General features: G+C 58.5%; 1 protein-coding gene across 2 annotated transcripts in view; it reads left to right on the top strand.

The window, feature by feature from the left end:
- Nucleotides 1-12,679, top strand: part of RIN3 (Ras and Rab interactor 3) — a 125,491-nt gene that overhangs the window by 88,638 nt on the left and 24,174 nt on the right. Inside the window, exons 6-7 of one of the 2 annotated variants that reach the window (XM_087448035.1) lie at nucleotides 5,244-6,782; nucleotides 8,757-9,026. In XM_087448035.1, coding sequence (XP_087304161.1) covers nucleotides 5,244-6,782; nucleotides 8,757-9,026 — 1,809 coding nt within the window. Of the gene's footprint in view, nucleotides 1-5,243; nucleotides 6,783-8,756; nucleotides 9,066-12,679 lie in introns of both variants that reach the window. The other variant, XM_087448034.1, reaches the window with a different exon arrangement.

The following is a 12,679-nucleotide window of genomic DNA, read 5'->3' as shown; positions in this document are numbered from 1 at the left end:
TATCAGTCTTGAGAAGGGGATTTAAATAAAACCTGAGCACATTGCAGCTTAGGAACCAGAGGGTTCTGATCAGACCTGGTGTCCCCAAGGGCTGGAGGATGTAAAGCGGGGCTCACCAGGGCAGTTTTTCCCTGGAGCCAAAGAAAGATTACCTTTTCCGTCCGTCCTCAGAATGGATGGAGACCTGGATCTGAAAGGGCACATCCTGTGGAAGCCAGAGACCTTGGGCCTCTCGACCTTCACAGTAGCGATAATAAATACGCAAGGAGCAGCGTTTGCCAAGGCCCCGGATGCACCAGGCGTTGTCCCCAGTGCATCACGCGTTTTTCTGGGCAAGGCACTCTTGTGGCCGAGAACTGACACCCACTCAGACTAGCATAGGTGGAAGGGGGCTTAGTGAGGGGACAGTGGGCAAGCTCCGAGAAACGGAGCAGAAGGTCAGCGGGCTTTGCGGGCAGCAGCAGCTGTTCTGACGCACAGCGGCTCCTCGCCGCCGCCGACTCTTGGTTCCTGCTCCTGCTCCTGCTCGCAGGTCAGGCTCTGACTCAGCCCCACCCCCGCCCGATGATCTTGCAGTTGGAATAAGCTTACGAGGCACATGTGTTTCCTACCACTAGTGCCAGCAATTTTATTTTTCTGGCGTTCTACTCACTTTTGACAAAATGAGTGGAATGTAATAAATATCTGAATCATTGCCACAAGCCCTGCTGTTCACACGGGGACGATGTCACTGAAACGGAGCTGTCGACTTGCAGGCTCAGCATCATGTGACAGCCCAGAATGTTTGCTCGGGAGCTGACGTGAGAAAGTCTGAGTCTGGCCCCGGACAAGCCAACGTACGAAAGGGCAGGCCCTATAGGTGTAATCCTGGGGCCACAAAGCTAACGTAGGGAGCAGTTCGGCACTAAACGACGTGCAGTTGATTCTGTGTGCAAAGGAATCGAGAGACAAACAAGGCAAATGGCTGTGAGGCAAACACGCAGTGGCAGATGAGGGGGAGGTTTGCAGAAGTTCTCAGACATGTTTGCAGCATATTTATACTTAATATTTAAAAAATATGTTTAGAAAGGTCATATGTTCTATAGCTCTTCTGAGTTTGCATGTAATTTGCTTTTTCCTTTACATTATATAATGAGAATTTTTTCCTAGTTATTAAAAATTCATTGAGGGGCTTGCCCGGCGGTGTAGCGGTTGGGTGCGCTCTCTCCGCTTCGGCGGCCCAGGTTCACAGGTTCATATCCTGGGCGCACACCGACGCACTGCTTGTCAAGCCATGCTGTGGCGGCGTCCCATATCAAGTAGAGGAAGATGGGCACAGATGTTAGCCCAGGGCCAATCTTCCTCAGCAAAAAGAGGAGGATTGGCATAGGATGTTAGCTCAGGGCTAATCTTCCTCAAAAAAAAAAATTCATTGAAAACTCGAGTTCAAATGACTATGCAACAGCCCATCTTTGGGATGCCACAAAAATATTTGTTCACTGAACTCATTGGACTTTTGAGCTGTTTCCGTGGCATCTGGAATACTTTACTGCGTTTACCTGTCATACCTGCTCCCAGGTGTGAAACCTTCGTCACCTTTGCCCCCAGGGCCTACAGCCCAGCACCTGGCCCAGCCCAATCTCTGAGGATTGTCAGAGTGAACACCTGGCAAGAGGCGTCCCCAGCCGAAGCACAGGAGGCCACAGGGCCAGCAAAATGTCTATCTCAGTCCGAGGGCAGCTCGGGCCCTTAGGGGAACTCAGGCCGCTGAGCCGAGGTTTGGCTTTGTGCCATTGGGCACGGGCACCCGCAGCTGTGCTAAGTGCTAGGATTGCATGACAGCGTTCCGCTTCTCCTCTGGCTCGGCATTCTGTAGGCTGCAGAGAAAGTCACCTACTTCCCTCTTTTTGAGCATAAAGTCCTGCACTGCCACCGTGGTTCCCTAACAGGCCCCTGGCCGCCAGGATGTAGCCCTTCGTGTCCCAGCTTCCCCCACCCCTCAGAGTGGCTTGGCTTTGAGGCCTCTGCCCTGCCGGGGTACAACCTCCAGGCCTGTCTTGTGGGCAGGGGAGCAGTTCCTAGTCACCCAGGCCCCAGGGCCACTTCCCTGAACCCCAGTGTCTGCTCCTCTCCTGCCAGAATCCAAATCTGATTGATGGAAAACGTGTTCTTCTTTTCTGTGCGTGATGGGCCCACCCTGGTCCTGAGGCAGGCTTCCGGCCGGTGGTCTATCTGCTTATGGAGTTCCTCGGCCCTCCTTTTTGCCTCCCTCCTCTCCTTTTCTCGTCTCCTCATTCTCTTGCCTTTAGACATCCTCCCATGGTTTAGGTTGTCCCATGTTGCCATCAAGCTGGCCTTGCCTGTGCCCCACTCCTCAGAACCCTGCCTCTGCACTCTGGCTCAGCTGACCCACTTATGTGAGCTAAAGGGCTGAGCTCCTGCTCGGTGCCAAGCACTGTCTTAGGTGCTGGAAATACTCAGATGGATGAAGCATGTTGCTGCCTCTGGAAGCTCAGAGTCTGGGGGGGTGAGGAGAGGCCAGACAGAACCAGGGAATTACAGTCCCAGTGATGGTCATTTTGGTCAGCGTGTGCCCCAGGGCCGGAGGAGCCAGAAGCATGTAGGTGAGGCTTGAATGGGTCAGGAAAGCTCCACCAAACAGGTCACCTTTGACCTGAGTCTTGAAGGGTGAATAAGAGTGTGCCAGGTGGAGAGGTGGGGGTGGGAAGCATTCCAGGCAGAGGGAACAGTGTTAGCCAAGACCTGTAGGTGGGGCAGCCCGTGGCGTGTTCAGGAAGAAGTGAGCAGCAGAGAGAGTGGGGTGAAGACTCAGAGGGTGCCACTGGAAAGATGTGCAGGGCCAGATCCCACAGTTGGAAGTGATTCTGAACAAATAGCAGCCAAGGGCCTGTGATATGCCCGGCATAGAGCCACCAGGAGGATAATGGATTTGATGGGGGATGGGATGGGGACAGGCTATGGCCATGACCTAGGGGAGCAATAGTGGGAGTGTCCAGGCATGGGTGGGCAGTTCTGTATATCGTCTACCCCATGACCTCCACCTTCACCCAAAGAAGGGGTCTTATGGGAACTGGGAGGTGAGCACGGGGACCTCAACTCATGTATAGGGCTGCTGCCAGGTTCACCTTTGAGTCAGACTGGCTGCCTGCTGCCCCTTGCTGGGAAAACCTCCAAGGAGACAGCTTTATTGGGCCTGTGTAGACGGGGCACAGTGCTTCACATGTTCACTCCCCAGGGCCACAACGTCCATGTGCTGGATGCAAAGCACCCAGGAGAGTGGACCAGTCACAGAGGGCTCAGTAGCTGCCCAAGAAAGCAAGGCACAGGGCCCAGGCGGTGGTGAAGAACAGCTCGCCGGGTCGTGGGGAGCCTGGAGACTCTCCCTCCCGCTCAGGGCCCTGTGTGTCTTCAGGCAGTGGCTGCAATGTGCACAGAGCTGTACAAATTGGAAAGAGTCACATGCAAGTTTGTCATCGTTGTTATTGTGGAGACAGCTGCCTGAAACAGTAACAGCTCCACCTCAGAGGGGCTGCGCACAGCTCACTTGCAGTCAGTTTCTCAGCAGCCCCATTGTCCTGGGATTACACTCTGCTCACCTTGATTGGGTTTGCGACCCCCTGGCCTGCAAGGTGGCAAACGCCCACGTCCCGAGAGTGCCCATCCCTCAGGGCAGGCACATCTTGTGATGGCCCTTTCTTTCAGTGTCAAGAGTCTGTTGTGTTCTTACCACATCCCCAGTTCTGGGGCGCACACCGCCCCGCCACCCACTTCTGGGGCGCACACCGCCCTGCCACCCACTTAGCTAGGAGAGCAACCAAGATGGGAAGTGTCGCAAGTTCCTACAAAGGAAGGCCTGTAACACAGTGGCGGAGCACGCAGGCTGGAGAGCTAGTCTGACCTGGTGCAGATCCCAGCTCCTCACTGCCAACCTGTGACCCTGGGTGAGTTCTTTAATCCCCCCGGCTCTCTTCTTTAATCTGTAATACGGGTCAATATTAGGACATGCACCAAAGACCTGGAGTCAGGGGTCAGTGAGATGATCGCATGAAGCCAGTAGTCCATGCAGCCAGAACTCAGTGCGTTTGTTCCCGTCCTTGTCTGTGGTGTCACCTTTGGTAGTTTTCTTATGGATGAATCCCCCCCAGAAGTGAGGAGCTCTGGGTGAGAGGCTGGAGGCCTGGCCCCATCATAACAAGGGGTTCTGCCCTATGATCCCTAAAATTAACAGGTTGAACAAGCCGTGGGTTCCACGGTCCCCTCCTGGAGGAGCTGCTGGAGTGAGCTCAGAGTGGCCCGCGAGCCAGCTGAAATCGTTCTCAAAACGTGGTGCCCGTTTTGGAGGGTCCTGAGCTTCCGTCAGCTTCGCCACAGGGCGCGGTACCCAGGGGTCAAGAACTCCTGAGCCAGTGGACCCCCAGTGTCCTTTCAGCCTGGATGTTCCGTGCCCCTTACCCAGAACAAGCCTGGCGCAACCTACAGTGCCCAGATAGGGACGGGCCTGCTGGGGTGGCCGCAGCCCTGGGCTGAGTCGGTAGGAAGGACTGAGCTGGAACTTAGCTCAGCGGTGCAGGAGTCCCTGCTCTCTGAGCCGCCCCCCGTCACACACACGCTGGGGGCCTCGGCCAGCCTCCTCTTTCAGCATCAAGACTGACCAGAGGCAAAATCATTTTGCGGTGGATAGGGTTTCCCGGCTCAAACGGTCAGGTCTGAGCTCACTGGCCACGGACCATGGTTCGGTCTTCCTGTGTACAGCCATTGTGGTGGCCACAACAGGCCCAAAGCCCTTTCCTGTCGGGACCCCCATCCTAGAGGTGACCAGACAGAGGCCCGGAGAGGTCAAGTGAGCGGCCCCAGAGCGCCCCGCCGGTGGGCTGAGGGAACTCCGGGCCTTCTGTCCCTCCATCCCCATGCGCGCCTGCACTTCATGTCACTGGTGCCCTCCGTGGTGGGCTCTCACAGGCCGGGGCCAGAACTGAAGCTGAGCCTGCCGCCACCATCGTCCCAGCCCCACCCCAGCCCCGCCGGGGAGGACGGCGCGGGGCTTCCCCTCTCGGGGCAGGAAGTGGTGGGAGAGGTGAAAACAGTCCGAGAGGAGAAAACAACCCTGCTGGGCTCAGTGAAGCAAAAGCTGTGACCGGCCCTCCGGCGGCCCTGCCCCCAGCCCGCCCACCGACACCCCCTGGCCCGGCGGGGTGGGGGCCCAGCCTCAGGGCTCACTGCCCCTCCCTCTCCTGTTTCCACAGGCTTCTGGGGCTCCTCGCTGAACCCCCCGCGAGGAGGTGGGAGCCCAGGGAAGGCCTCAAGAGACCCAGCCCCCGGAGCGCCCCCCGCCTCCAGCCTCAGGTCCGCCTCCCATCCGGAAAACTGTGCGTGTGAAATCGAGCTGTCCATAGGAAGCGAGCGCCTGTGGTTTGTGAATCCCATCTTCATCGAAGACTGCAGCCGCGCCCTGCCCGCCGACCAGCCGCCCCCTGGGAGCTGCCCCTCCAGCCCATTGTCTCCCACCTCTGACGCTACCTCGCCCACCACCAGGAGGGCCCCTCGCCGCCCAGCGCCCCCGCCCCCGACGCCCCCTCTCCATCCCCCCGGCCCGGCCAGGCCTCCTCCGCCCCCTGCTCCCGCTCAGGCCTGTCCTTTGCCCAGTGCTTCCCCACCTCCAGAGGCTCCTCCTCCCACCCCACCAGCGTCCGCCCCTCACCTCGCACCCCATGCCCCAGGCCCCCCGGACCATCCAAGCCAGCCACCCATGACAGCCTGCGAGAGGCTCCCACGCCCGCTCGCAGGCCTAGGCTCCCTCAGGGAGGAGATGAAACCCGGCCCCGGCCCCAGCTCCTTGCGGCAGGCCCCCACCCCTCCACTGCCCGCGAGGAAGGTCCTCCCAGCTGCCCCTCCCAGACGCCGCCTCCCCGAGAAGGCCTCCCTGGAGGACCAGAGTGCAGGGATGGCGGCAGAGGGGGACCAGCCGGGTCCTTCTAGGACATCCCAGCTCAGCCTGCCTCCCCAGGGGACCTCAGACAGTCCTGGGGACAGCCCTCAGAGGACCACAGAGCAAGGCCAGGAGGCCGTGGCCGAAGCCCGTGATCCGGGCAGCGTGCCAGAGCTGCCAAGGAAGAGCCGACAAGCCCCAGTCCCGCCCCCCAGGAAGAAACGGGTCTCCCGGCAACTGGCCTTGGTCTCCTCAAGTCCATCGGGGAGTGCCGAGCTCCCCAGAGAGGAGGCGGCCCCTGAGAAACCCACGCCTGGTCCACCCAGAGCAGGCCAGGGTGCTGCCTCCCAGGCCGGGACTCAGAGGCCACAGGCCCGGGCCGCGGCCCGACCCCGGAGCACTCCAGAGTTCAAGGGCTCCCTGGCCTCCCTCTCGGAGAGCGTGGCAGTGTCCGCCTCGGCCGCGGACCAGGACTCCTACTCGACCAGCAGCACGGAGGAGGAGCTGGAGCAGTTCAGCAGCCCCGGCATGAAGAAGAAGCCCTCGGTGATCCTGGGCAAGGCGCGGCACCGCCTGAGCTTCGCGAGCTTCAGCAGCGTCTTCCACGCCTTCCTCTCCAACAACCGCAAGCTCTACAAGAAGGTGGTGGAGCTGGCTCAGGACAAGGCCTCCTACTTCGGCAACCTGGTGCAGGACTACAAAGTGTACAGCCTGGAGATGATGGCGCGCCAGACCTCCAGCACCGAGATGCTGCAGGAGATCCGCACCATGATGACCCAGCTCAAGAGCTACCTGCTGCAGAGCACCGAGCTCAAGGCCCTGGTGGACCCCGCCCTGCACGCCGAGGAGGAGCTGGGTCAGTCTCGGGCAGGGGCCGGGAGCGGGCGAGAGGAGGGCTAATCCCAGGTGATCCACCCTTTCCGTGAGCTAACCATCGGGCTGTCCTGCCTCGGACTTCCGAGTGCTGCCCGTGTGCCCAGTTAGACAGTGGAAGAAGCTCAACCCCGTAAGAGGCTGGGCAGGACCCCACTCTCAGGATGCTCCTGGTTTGATCAGGGAGACAAGTCACAAGGAGCAATTAGAGGCCAAAAGAGGTACTGGCACGTGTGGCTGCCGAGGGCCGGAGTCAGTCTCCACGGGAGGGCCGGTGGCTCTCAGAGACGAAGGGAACCTGGAGGGCATGGGCCGCAGCCCTCACGTTTTGCAGGTAGGAAACAGGCCCTGGAAGGGGAAGTGACTTGGCCAAGGTCACACAGGAACTGGGGCAGTGGGAAGCTGACCACACAGTCCCTGCCTCCCAGTCACTGCACCTCCAGCTGCAGGGACTGAGGGCAGGGGGGTGGTGACGCGGGCCTGGGAGGATGGACAGGAGTGGGGTGAGGGGACAAGGGCAGCCAGCCATGTATTCTCCTGCTGAAGGGGCTGGAGAAGCAGAGGGGAAGAAGCAAGTGGCAGGATGAGCACCCAGGACAGCCAGGACCTGCCCCAAACCCAGACGTGGGCTGATGCCAGGTCTGCGTGGCCGGGAGGGGTCATCCGGGCCTCTGCTGAGACGCCACCATGGGAGCCCGAGCCCCTGCCCACCCCCAGGGACTGGGCGGCTCAGCATGTCCCTACAGGGGCGGGACTCGGGACTTCCCCTTACTGGGCCAGTAGCCAGAGCCTCCTCCTGGGGGTGGGGTAGAGCTAAAAAGACTGCCCGAGGATATTTCCCTACTGTCACCCTAAGCATCGCCTTGGTGTCAAGTAGACGTGGGTTCAAATCCTTGTTCAGCCCCCGACTAGCTGTGTGACCCGCCCCGTCGGAGCCTAAGCTGGTCCATCTGTAGAGTGGGGCTAATGGCGGGTATGTTGCAGGACTGCTGTGACAGCAGAGCTGACTCCCTCTCCACTACATGATCAGGATGGCTCTTGGATAAGAGGAATGAGGAATAAGCCATGTGCGTAGCTGTGGAGTGACTTCTGCAGGCCAAGGGAATAACAGGTGCAAAGGCCCTGAGGCAGGAGCAGGCCTGGCAGGTTGGCGGAGCAGGAAGGAGGCCAGGGTGGCTGGGGCAGCATGAGCATGGGGGACCGAGCGAGGCGATGAGTGAGAAGCTATAGGACCAGGTCACGGAGGCGCCTTGTAGGCCACGGGGAAGACTGGCTTCTATTGTGCATGAGACGGGAGCCATTGGAGGGTTCTGAGCAGAGGAATCTCATGATCAGACATGCCATAACAGGATTACGCTGGCTGCTGTGTTGAGAATGGACTGTAAGAGACCAGAGCAAGGGGCAACTAACCTAACTCAGGCGAGAGATGATAGTAGCCCGGGTCAAGGTGGCAGCCGTGGAACGGGTAAGAAGTCAGGTTCTGAATATACTGTATTCTTGACACTAGAGTCAAGTGGATTTAGGAATTAAGAGAGAGACATCAAGAATAATTCCATTAAACATTTACTGGACAGCCAGGCCCTCCGCATACAGCTGCACAGGTTGTACACTGCACAACTCCAATGTGAATAGTGCCCTCTGAAGTTGTGTACTGGTAGGCAGCTCTGTGAGAGTTTACTCTGTGCCAGGCCCTAGGAAAAAGCATTAGGGTACAATGTATCAGTCCTGGAGGGCTCCTGTGCCTGCGTCGTCTTCTGTCCTCGTCTTCGTCTTCTTCGCAGTGTGGCTTTCTTTGCAGGATCTTTGCAGTGTGAATGTGCTACAGTGTCTCACGTGTCAGAACTGTGGACTGTAACCACTGGGGCTGTGAGTGTGTCCTCCTGGGACTGGCAACAAGGGCTGGCGGCAGCATCCTTGCCGCTGGTTTCCTCACCCTCCCGCTCTCGCCCCCCTGCAGACGCGATCGTGGAGTCGGCCTTGTACAAGAGCGTCCTGAAGCCCTTGAAGGAGGCCATCAACTCGTGCCTGCATGAGATCCACAGCAAGGACGGCTCGCTGCAGCAGCTCAAGGAGAACCAGCTGGTGGTTCTGGGCACCACCACCACCGACCTGGGCGTGACCACCAGCGTGCCGGAGGCGCCCACCATGGAGAAGATCCTGCAGAAATTCGCCAGCCTGCACAAGGCCTACTCGCCCGAGAAGAAGATCTCCATCCTGCTCAAGACCTGTAAGCTCATCTATGACTCCATGGCCAGCGGTAACCCAGGTAGGGCGCAGCTGGGAGGGGCCTGCCTGGGGGTCTCCCCGAGCCTGGGAGATGCGATATCGTCTGAGTCTGGGACCCCTTCCCACCTAGACTCCAGAGCTATTGGAAGGCACTAGAAGAGCCTTTCCAGATTCAGAGGCCTGTCGGGGCAGGACTGGGCGTGGTGGGCGTGGAGTTCCCGGGCACCTCTCAGGGGTTACCTGGGGACCAGGAGGGGGGCATGATGGGCTGGGTGCGGGCGAGGAAGCCAGCGCATACTGTGCCTTTGTGTGCATGAGGAAAACGCACTGTATTCATTTCCTAGGGTGTGTAACAAACTACCACAAACTGGGCAACTTAACAGAAATTGATTGTCTCACAGTTCTGGAGGCTAGAGGTTTGAGATCAAGGTGTCAAGGGGCCCTGCTCCCTCTGAAGGTTCTAGGGAAGGATGGGTTCCAGGCCCCTCTCCCAGCTTCTGGTGGCTCCTTGGCCTGGGGCATGTGGCATGCATGTCTGTGTCCTAATTTCCCCTTTTTAGAAGGACGCCAGTCTTATTGGTGTAGGGGCCCGCCCCACTCCAGCATGACCTCATCTTGTCTGATGATGTCTGCAGTGACCCTGTTTCCAAATAAAGTCACATTCGCAGGTCCTGAGGGTTAGGACGTCAATATGTGAATTTTGGAGGGGACACTTCAACCCATAGCAGCTGCCTAACTCAGTGGCATTATTATCGCTCACAAGTCGGTTGGCGGTTGTGCTGGTCTGGTCAGGCGTGCCTGAGCTGCTGGGCTGGCACGTGGGCCTGTGGTCAGAGGGGCTTGTTGGGAGGCTGGCTGGTCTAGGATGGCCTTGCTCGTGTGTTGGGTGGTTGACTGACTGTTGGATGGCCTGGAGTGTGGGGGGTGGGCCATATGCTTCTCATTCTCCGGCAGGTTAACCTGGGCTCATGCCCGTGGCCATGGCTGGGGTCCAAGAGAGCGCGTGAAGCCTGCAGGACCTCCCAGGGCCTGGGCTTGAGCTGGCACGATGCCACCCTGACATACGTCACTGACTCATTCGGTCCCAAGACCAGCCCAGATTCAAGGGGCAAGGAGCTAGACTTCCCTTCTCAATAGGAAAAGGTGCAAAGTCACATTGCAATGAGTGTGGCTATAGAGAAGGGACCATTTACAATCAGTTTACCCCAGCACTCCTGCAGGCAGACAAGGTCAGGCATCACTGCACCATGATGCAGACCTTAGTGAACAGAAGCTGGCTGAATTCCATCCTCCAGTCCGTCAGCTGGATGCTCTTGTGCAGTGAGCAACCTGTGTAACTGTACATGACAGCCATGGTAATAGAGACTGGAAGGATTGTTACCTCAGTAGCCACACAGACCTGGGTTCAAACTCCTTGTCTGTCACTTAGTACCTGTGTGACTTTGAATGATTTACTTAACCCCTTATGGCCCAGTTTCCTCACCTGAGGAAGCTGCTTTACAGAGAGGGAAAACCAAGACCCCTCGAGGTTCAGAAGCCACACTCAGTCCCTTGTTGTGACTATTAGAAAAAAACATGTCAGCCTCAATGCAGAGCACCTGGCAGGCTCAACTAGTGGCCACTGTTTTAGCAGAGGAATTCTCTCCGTCTCTTGGAGATGGGTAGGCCACTTTGGCCGTAGGCCAGTAGAAAGCAATCGTCGGTATGTGGCTGGGGATGGTGCAGGTCCCCTCACCCTAGGAAAGTCCCCTCACAGGCCTGCACCAGGCCACAATTCCAGCTCGGACTCTCTCTTTTGGATTAAAAGCCGTTTGTTGGAATGAATGTCGTTCCCGTAAGCAGATGCCCGCACTGAGTTAGAACTGCACGATGAGGCTTTCTCATCATGTGGGGAACGGGACTGGGAGGGAGAGGCTTCCAGTGGAGACGGGATGTGAAGTGGAGGGTTTTCATGGCGTGGATGTGAGACTGGGAGCCCTGGTGACCTGTGCAGTCTGGAGCCCAGAGAACAGGCCAGCAGGTGAACTCCACCACTGAGCAACCTCCTGTAAAATCCCCAAGGCGGGGATCAGCGGGCAGCCCACAGCACCCAGAGCTCTCAGGGTTTGACCCGGTCAGCCCCAGGGTGTGGGCCCTGGGAAGTGTCCGCACGCCTCACAGCAGCGACGGAAGCTGGGCGTTAAGAGCCCATTGTGGCGTGGCAGAGGGCTGGCCAGGAACCTTCTCAGACCTTCTCAGAGGGAGGCAGCCCCAGATCTGCAGCAGCTGGGGAAGGAGGCAGGTACGGGGGTGGCCTGCCTGGTGTGTAGGGGAAGCAGCCAGAAGGGAGCCGGAGCCTCATAGGACCCTCTCCTGGGAGCAGCCTCAGAGGGAGAACAGACAGGCTGGCCTGGGACCTTGGAGAAATGTGGAAGAGACAGATCCAGGCTTCCTTCCCAGCTGTGTGATTGTGTTCAGGTTACTTAGGTGCTCTGAGCCTGAGTTTCCCTCTGTGTTAAATGGGCACAACCATACCCCCCTGGCAGGGCTGTTGTGAGATTTAGATGAGTCTGCAATTTGCATCTGGCCCAGAGGCCGGCGCTGGATAAGGACAGCTCCCTCCCTGTCTGAACGTCTTTATCTGGAGAGTCCTGTTTCCCTGGGCTGTGCTGGCGCTCAGCGTCCATCGAGTCAGGGCCAAGGACTCAGCAGAACTTGGGACATTGTCAGGGAGACAGCATTGGGCCTGGAAAGGGCAGTTCCCTCCTCGGGGAGGCCCGGTGTACGCAGAAGCCTTGGGCTGCCTGGAATTCTGTTCAACACCCAAGCTCTTGGCAGTAACCTCAAACACAATGATTTCGCTGACGACGAATTTGCTCACTAAGAACTTAGCGGAGAGCAGAGAATCGGGGAGGGAATGGTGAATTTGGAGGGAGAAGGAAAGGAAAGAGAGGCAGTTGCTAGAGAGCAGCATTTGAGGGAACGGGGCAGAAGAAGGGTGCTCCTAGTCTCCCCGCCCCCAGCGGGAGGGAGGGTGGAATCTCTCTGCTCATTCAGCAGCCGGCCCCAGGTGGAGACGCTGAGCCCGGAAATTCAGCCCCGGGTCAGGGCTCTCTGTGAAGATGCCCTGCCAGGAACAGACGGGTTTCTCATCAGGGAACAGACAGCGTGTTCCCCTCCCATTGCTGGGTGAGCACTGGACTCCGAGTCCAGTGGCTCCCAATCTTGCCTCTGCCCTTAGCAGGCGGAGGCTGCCCCACTAGGAACCTCAGCATCTTCACCTGGGAGGAAGCAGGTTCTGCTGGGAAGAGAGGGGCTTTGGGGTTCATTCGTGGACCGGGTTTGAACCCCAGCTTTGGTACAGGAGGTGGGAGAGCACGTAGAAACACCGGGATGGTGTGCGCCCCGAGGAGTTACTAATCTTCCAGGCCCTCCACCTTCTTGCTTTCCTATGGGGCTGGGAACGCCTCTCGCAGGCTACTGCAAGGATCAGATGCAACCAACACGTGTGTGAGTGTCCAGTAGATGTCAGGATACGGGAATGGCCGCCTCCTTGCCGTGTTCCCAAAACTTGGAGGCTGAACCCCTCGGTGGTTTCCAAGCTAGGTTCCAGGAGGCACCCCAGGGCCACCAAAGGGAGACGAGGCAGGCTGGGCCCACGCTGGCTTCACCCGG

This window comes from Ceratotherium simum, chromosome 24 (genome assembly GCF_057802395.1).
Source record: "Ceratotherium simum simum isolate JZ-2026a chromosome 24, ASM5780239v1, whole genome shotgun sequence".
In the NCBI taxonomy this organism is placed as follows: domain Eukaryota; kingdom Metazoa; phylum Chordata; class Mammalia; order Perissodactyla; family Rhinocerotidae; genus Ceratotherium; species Ceratotherium simum.
The sequence above is the reverse complement of the archived record's forward strand: the minus strand, read 5'-3'. Positions and strand labels throughout refer to the sequence as shown.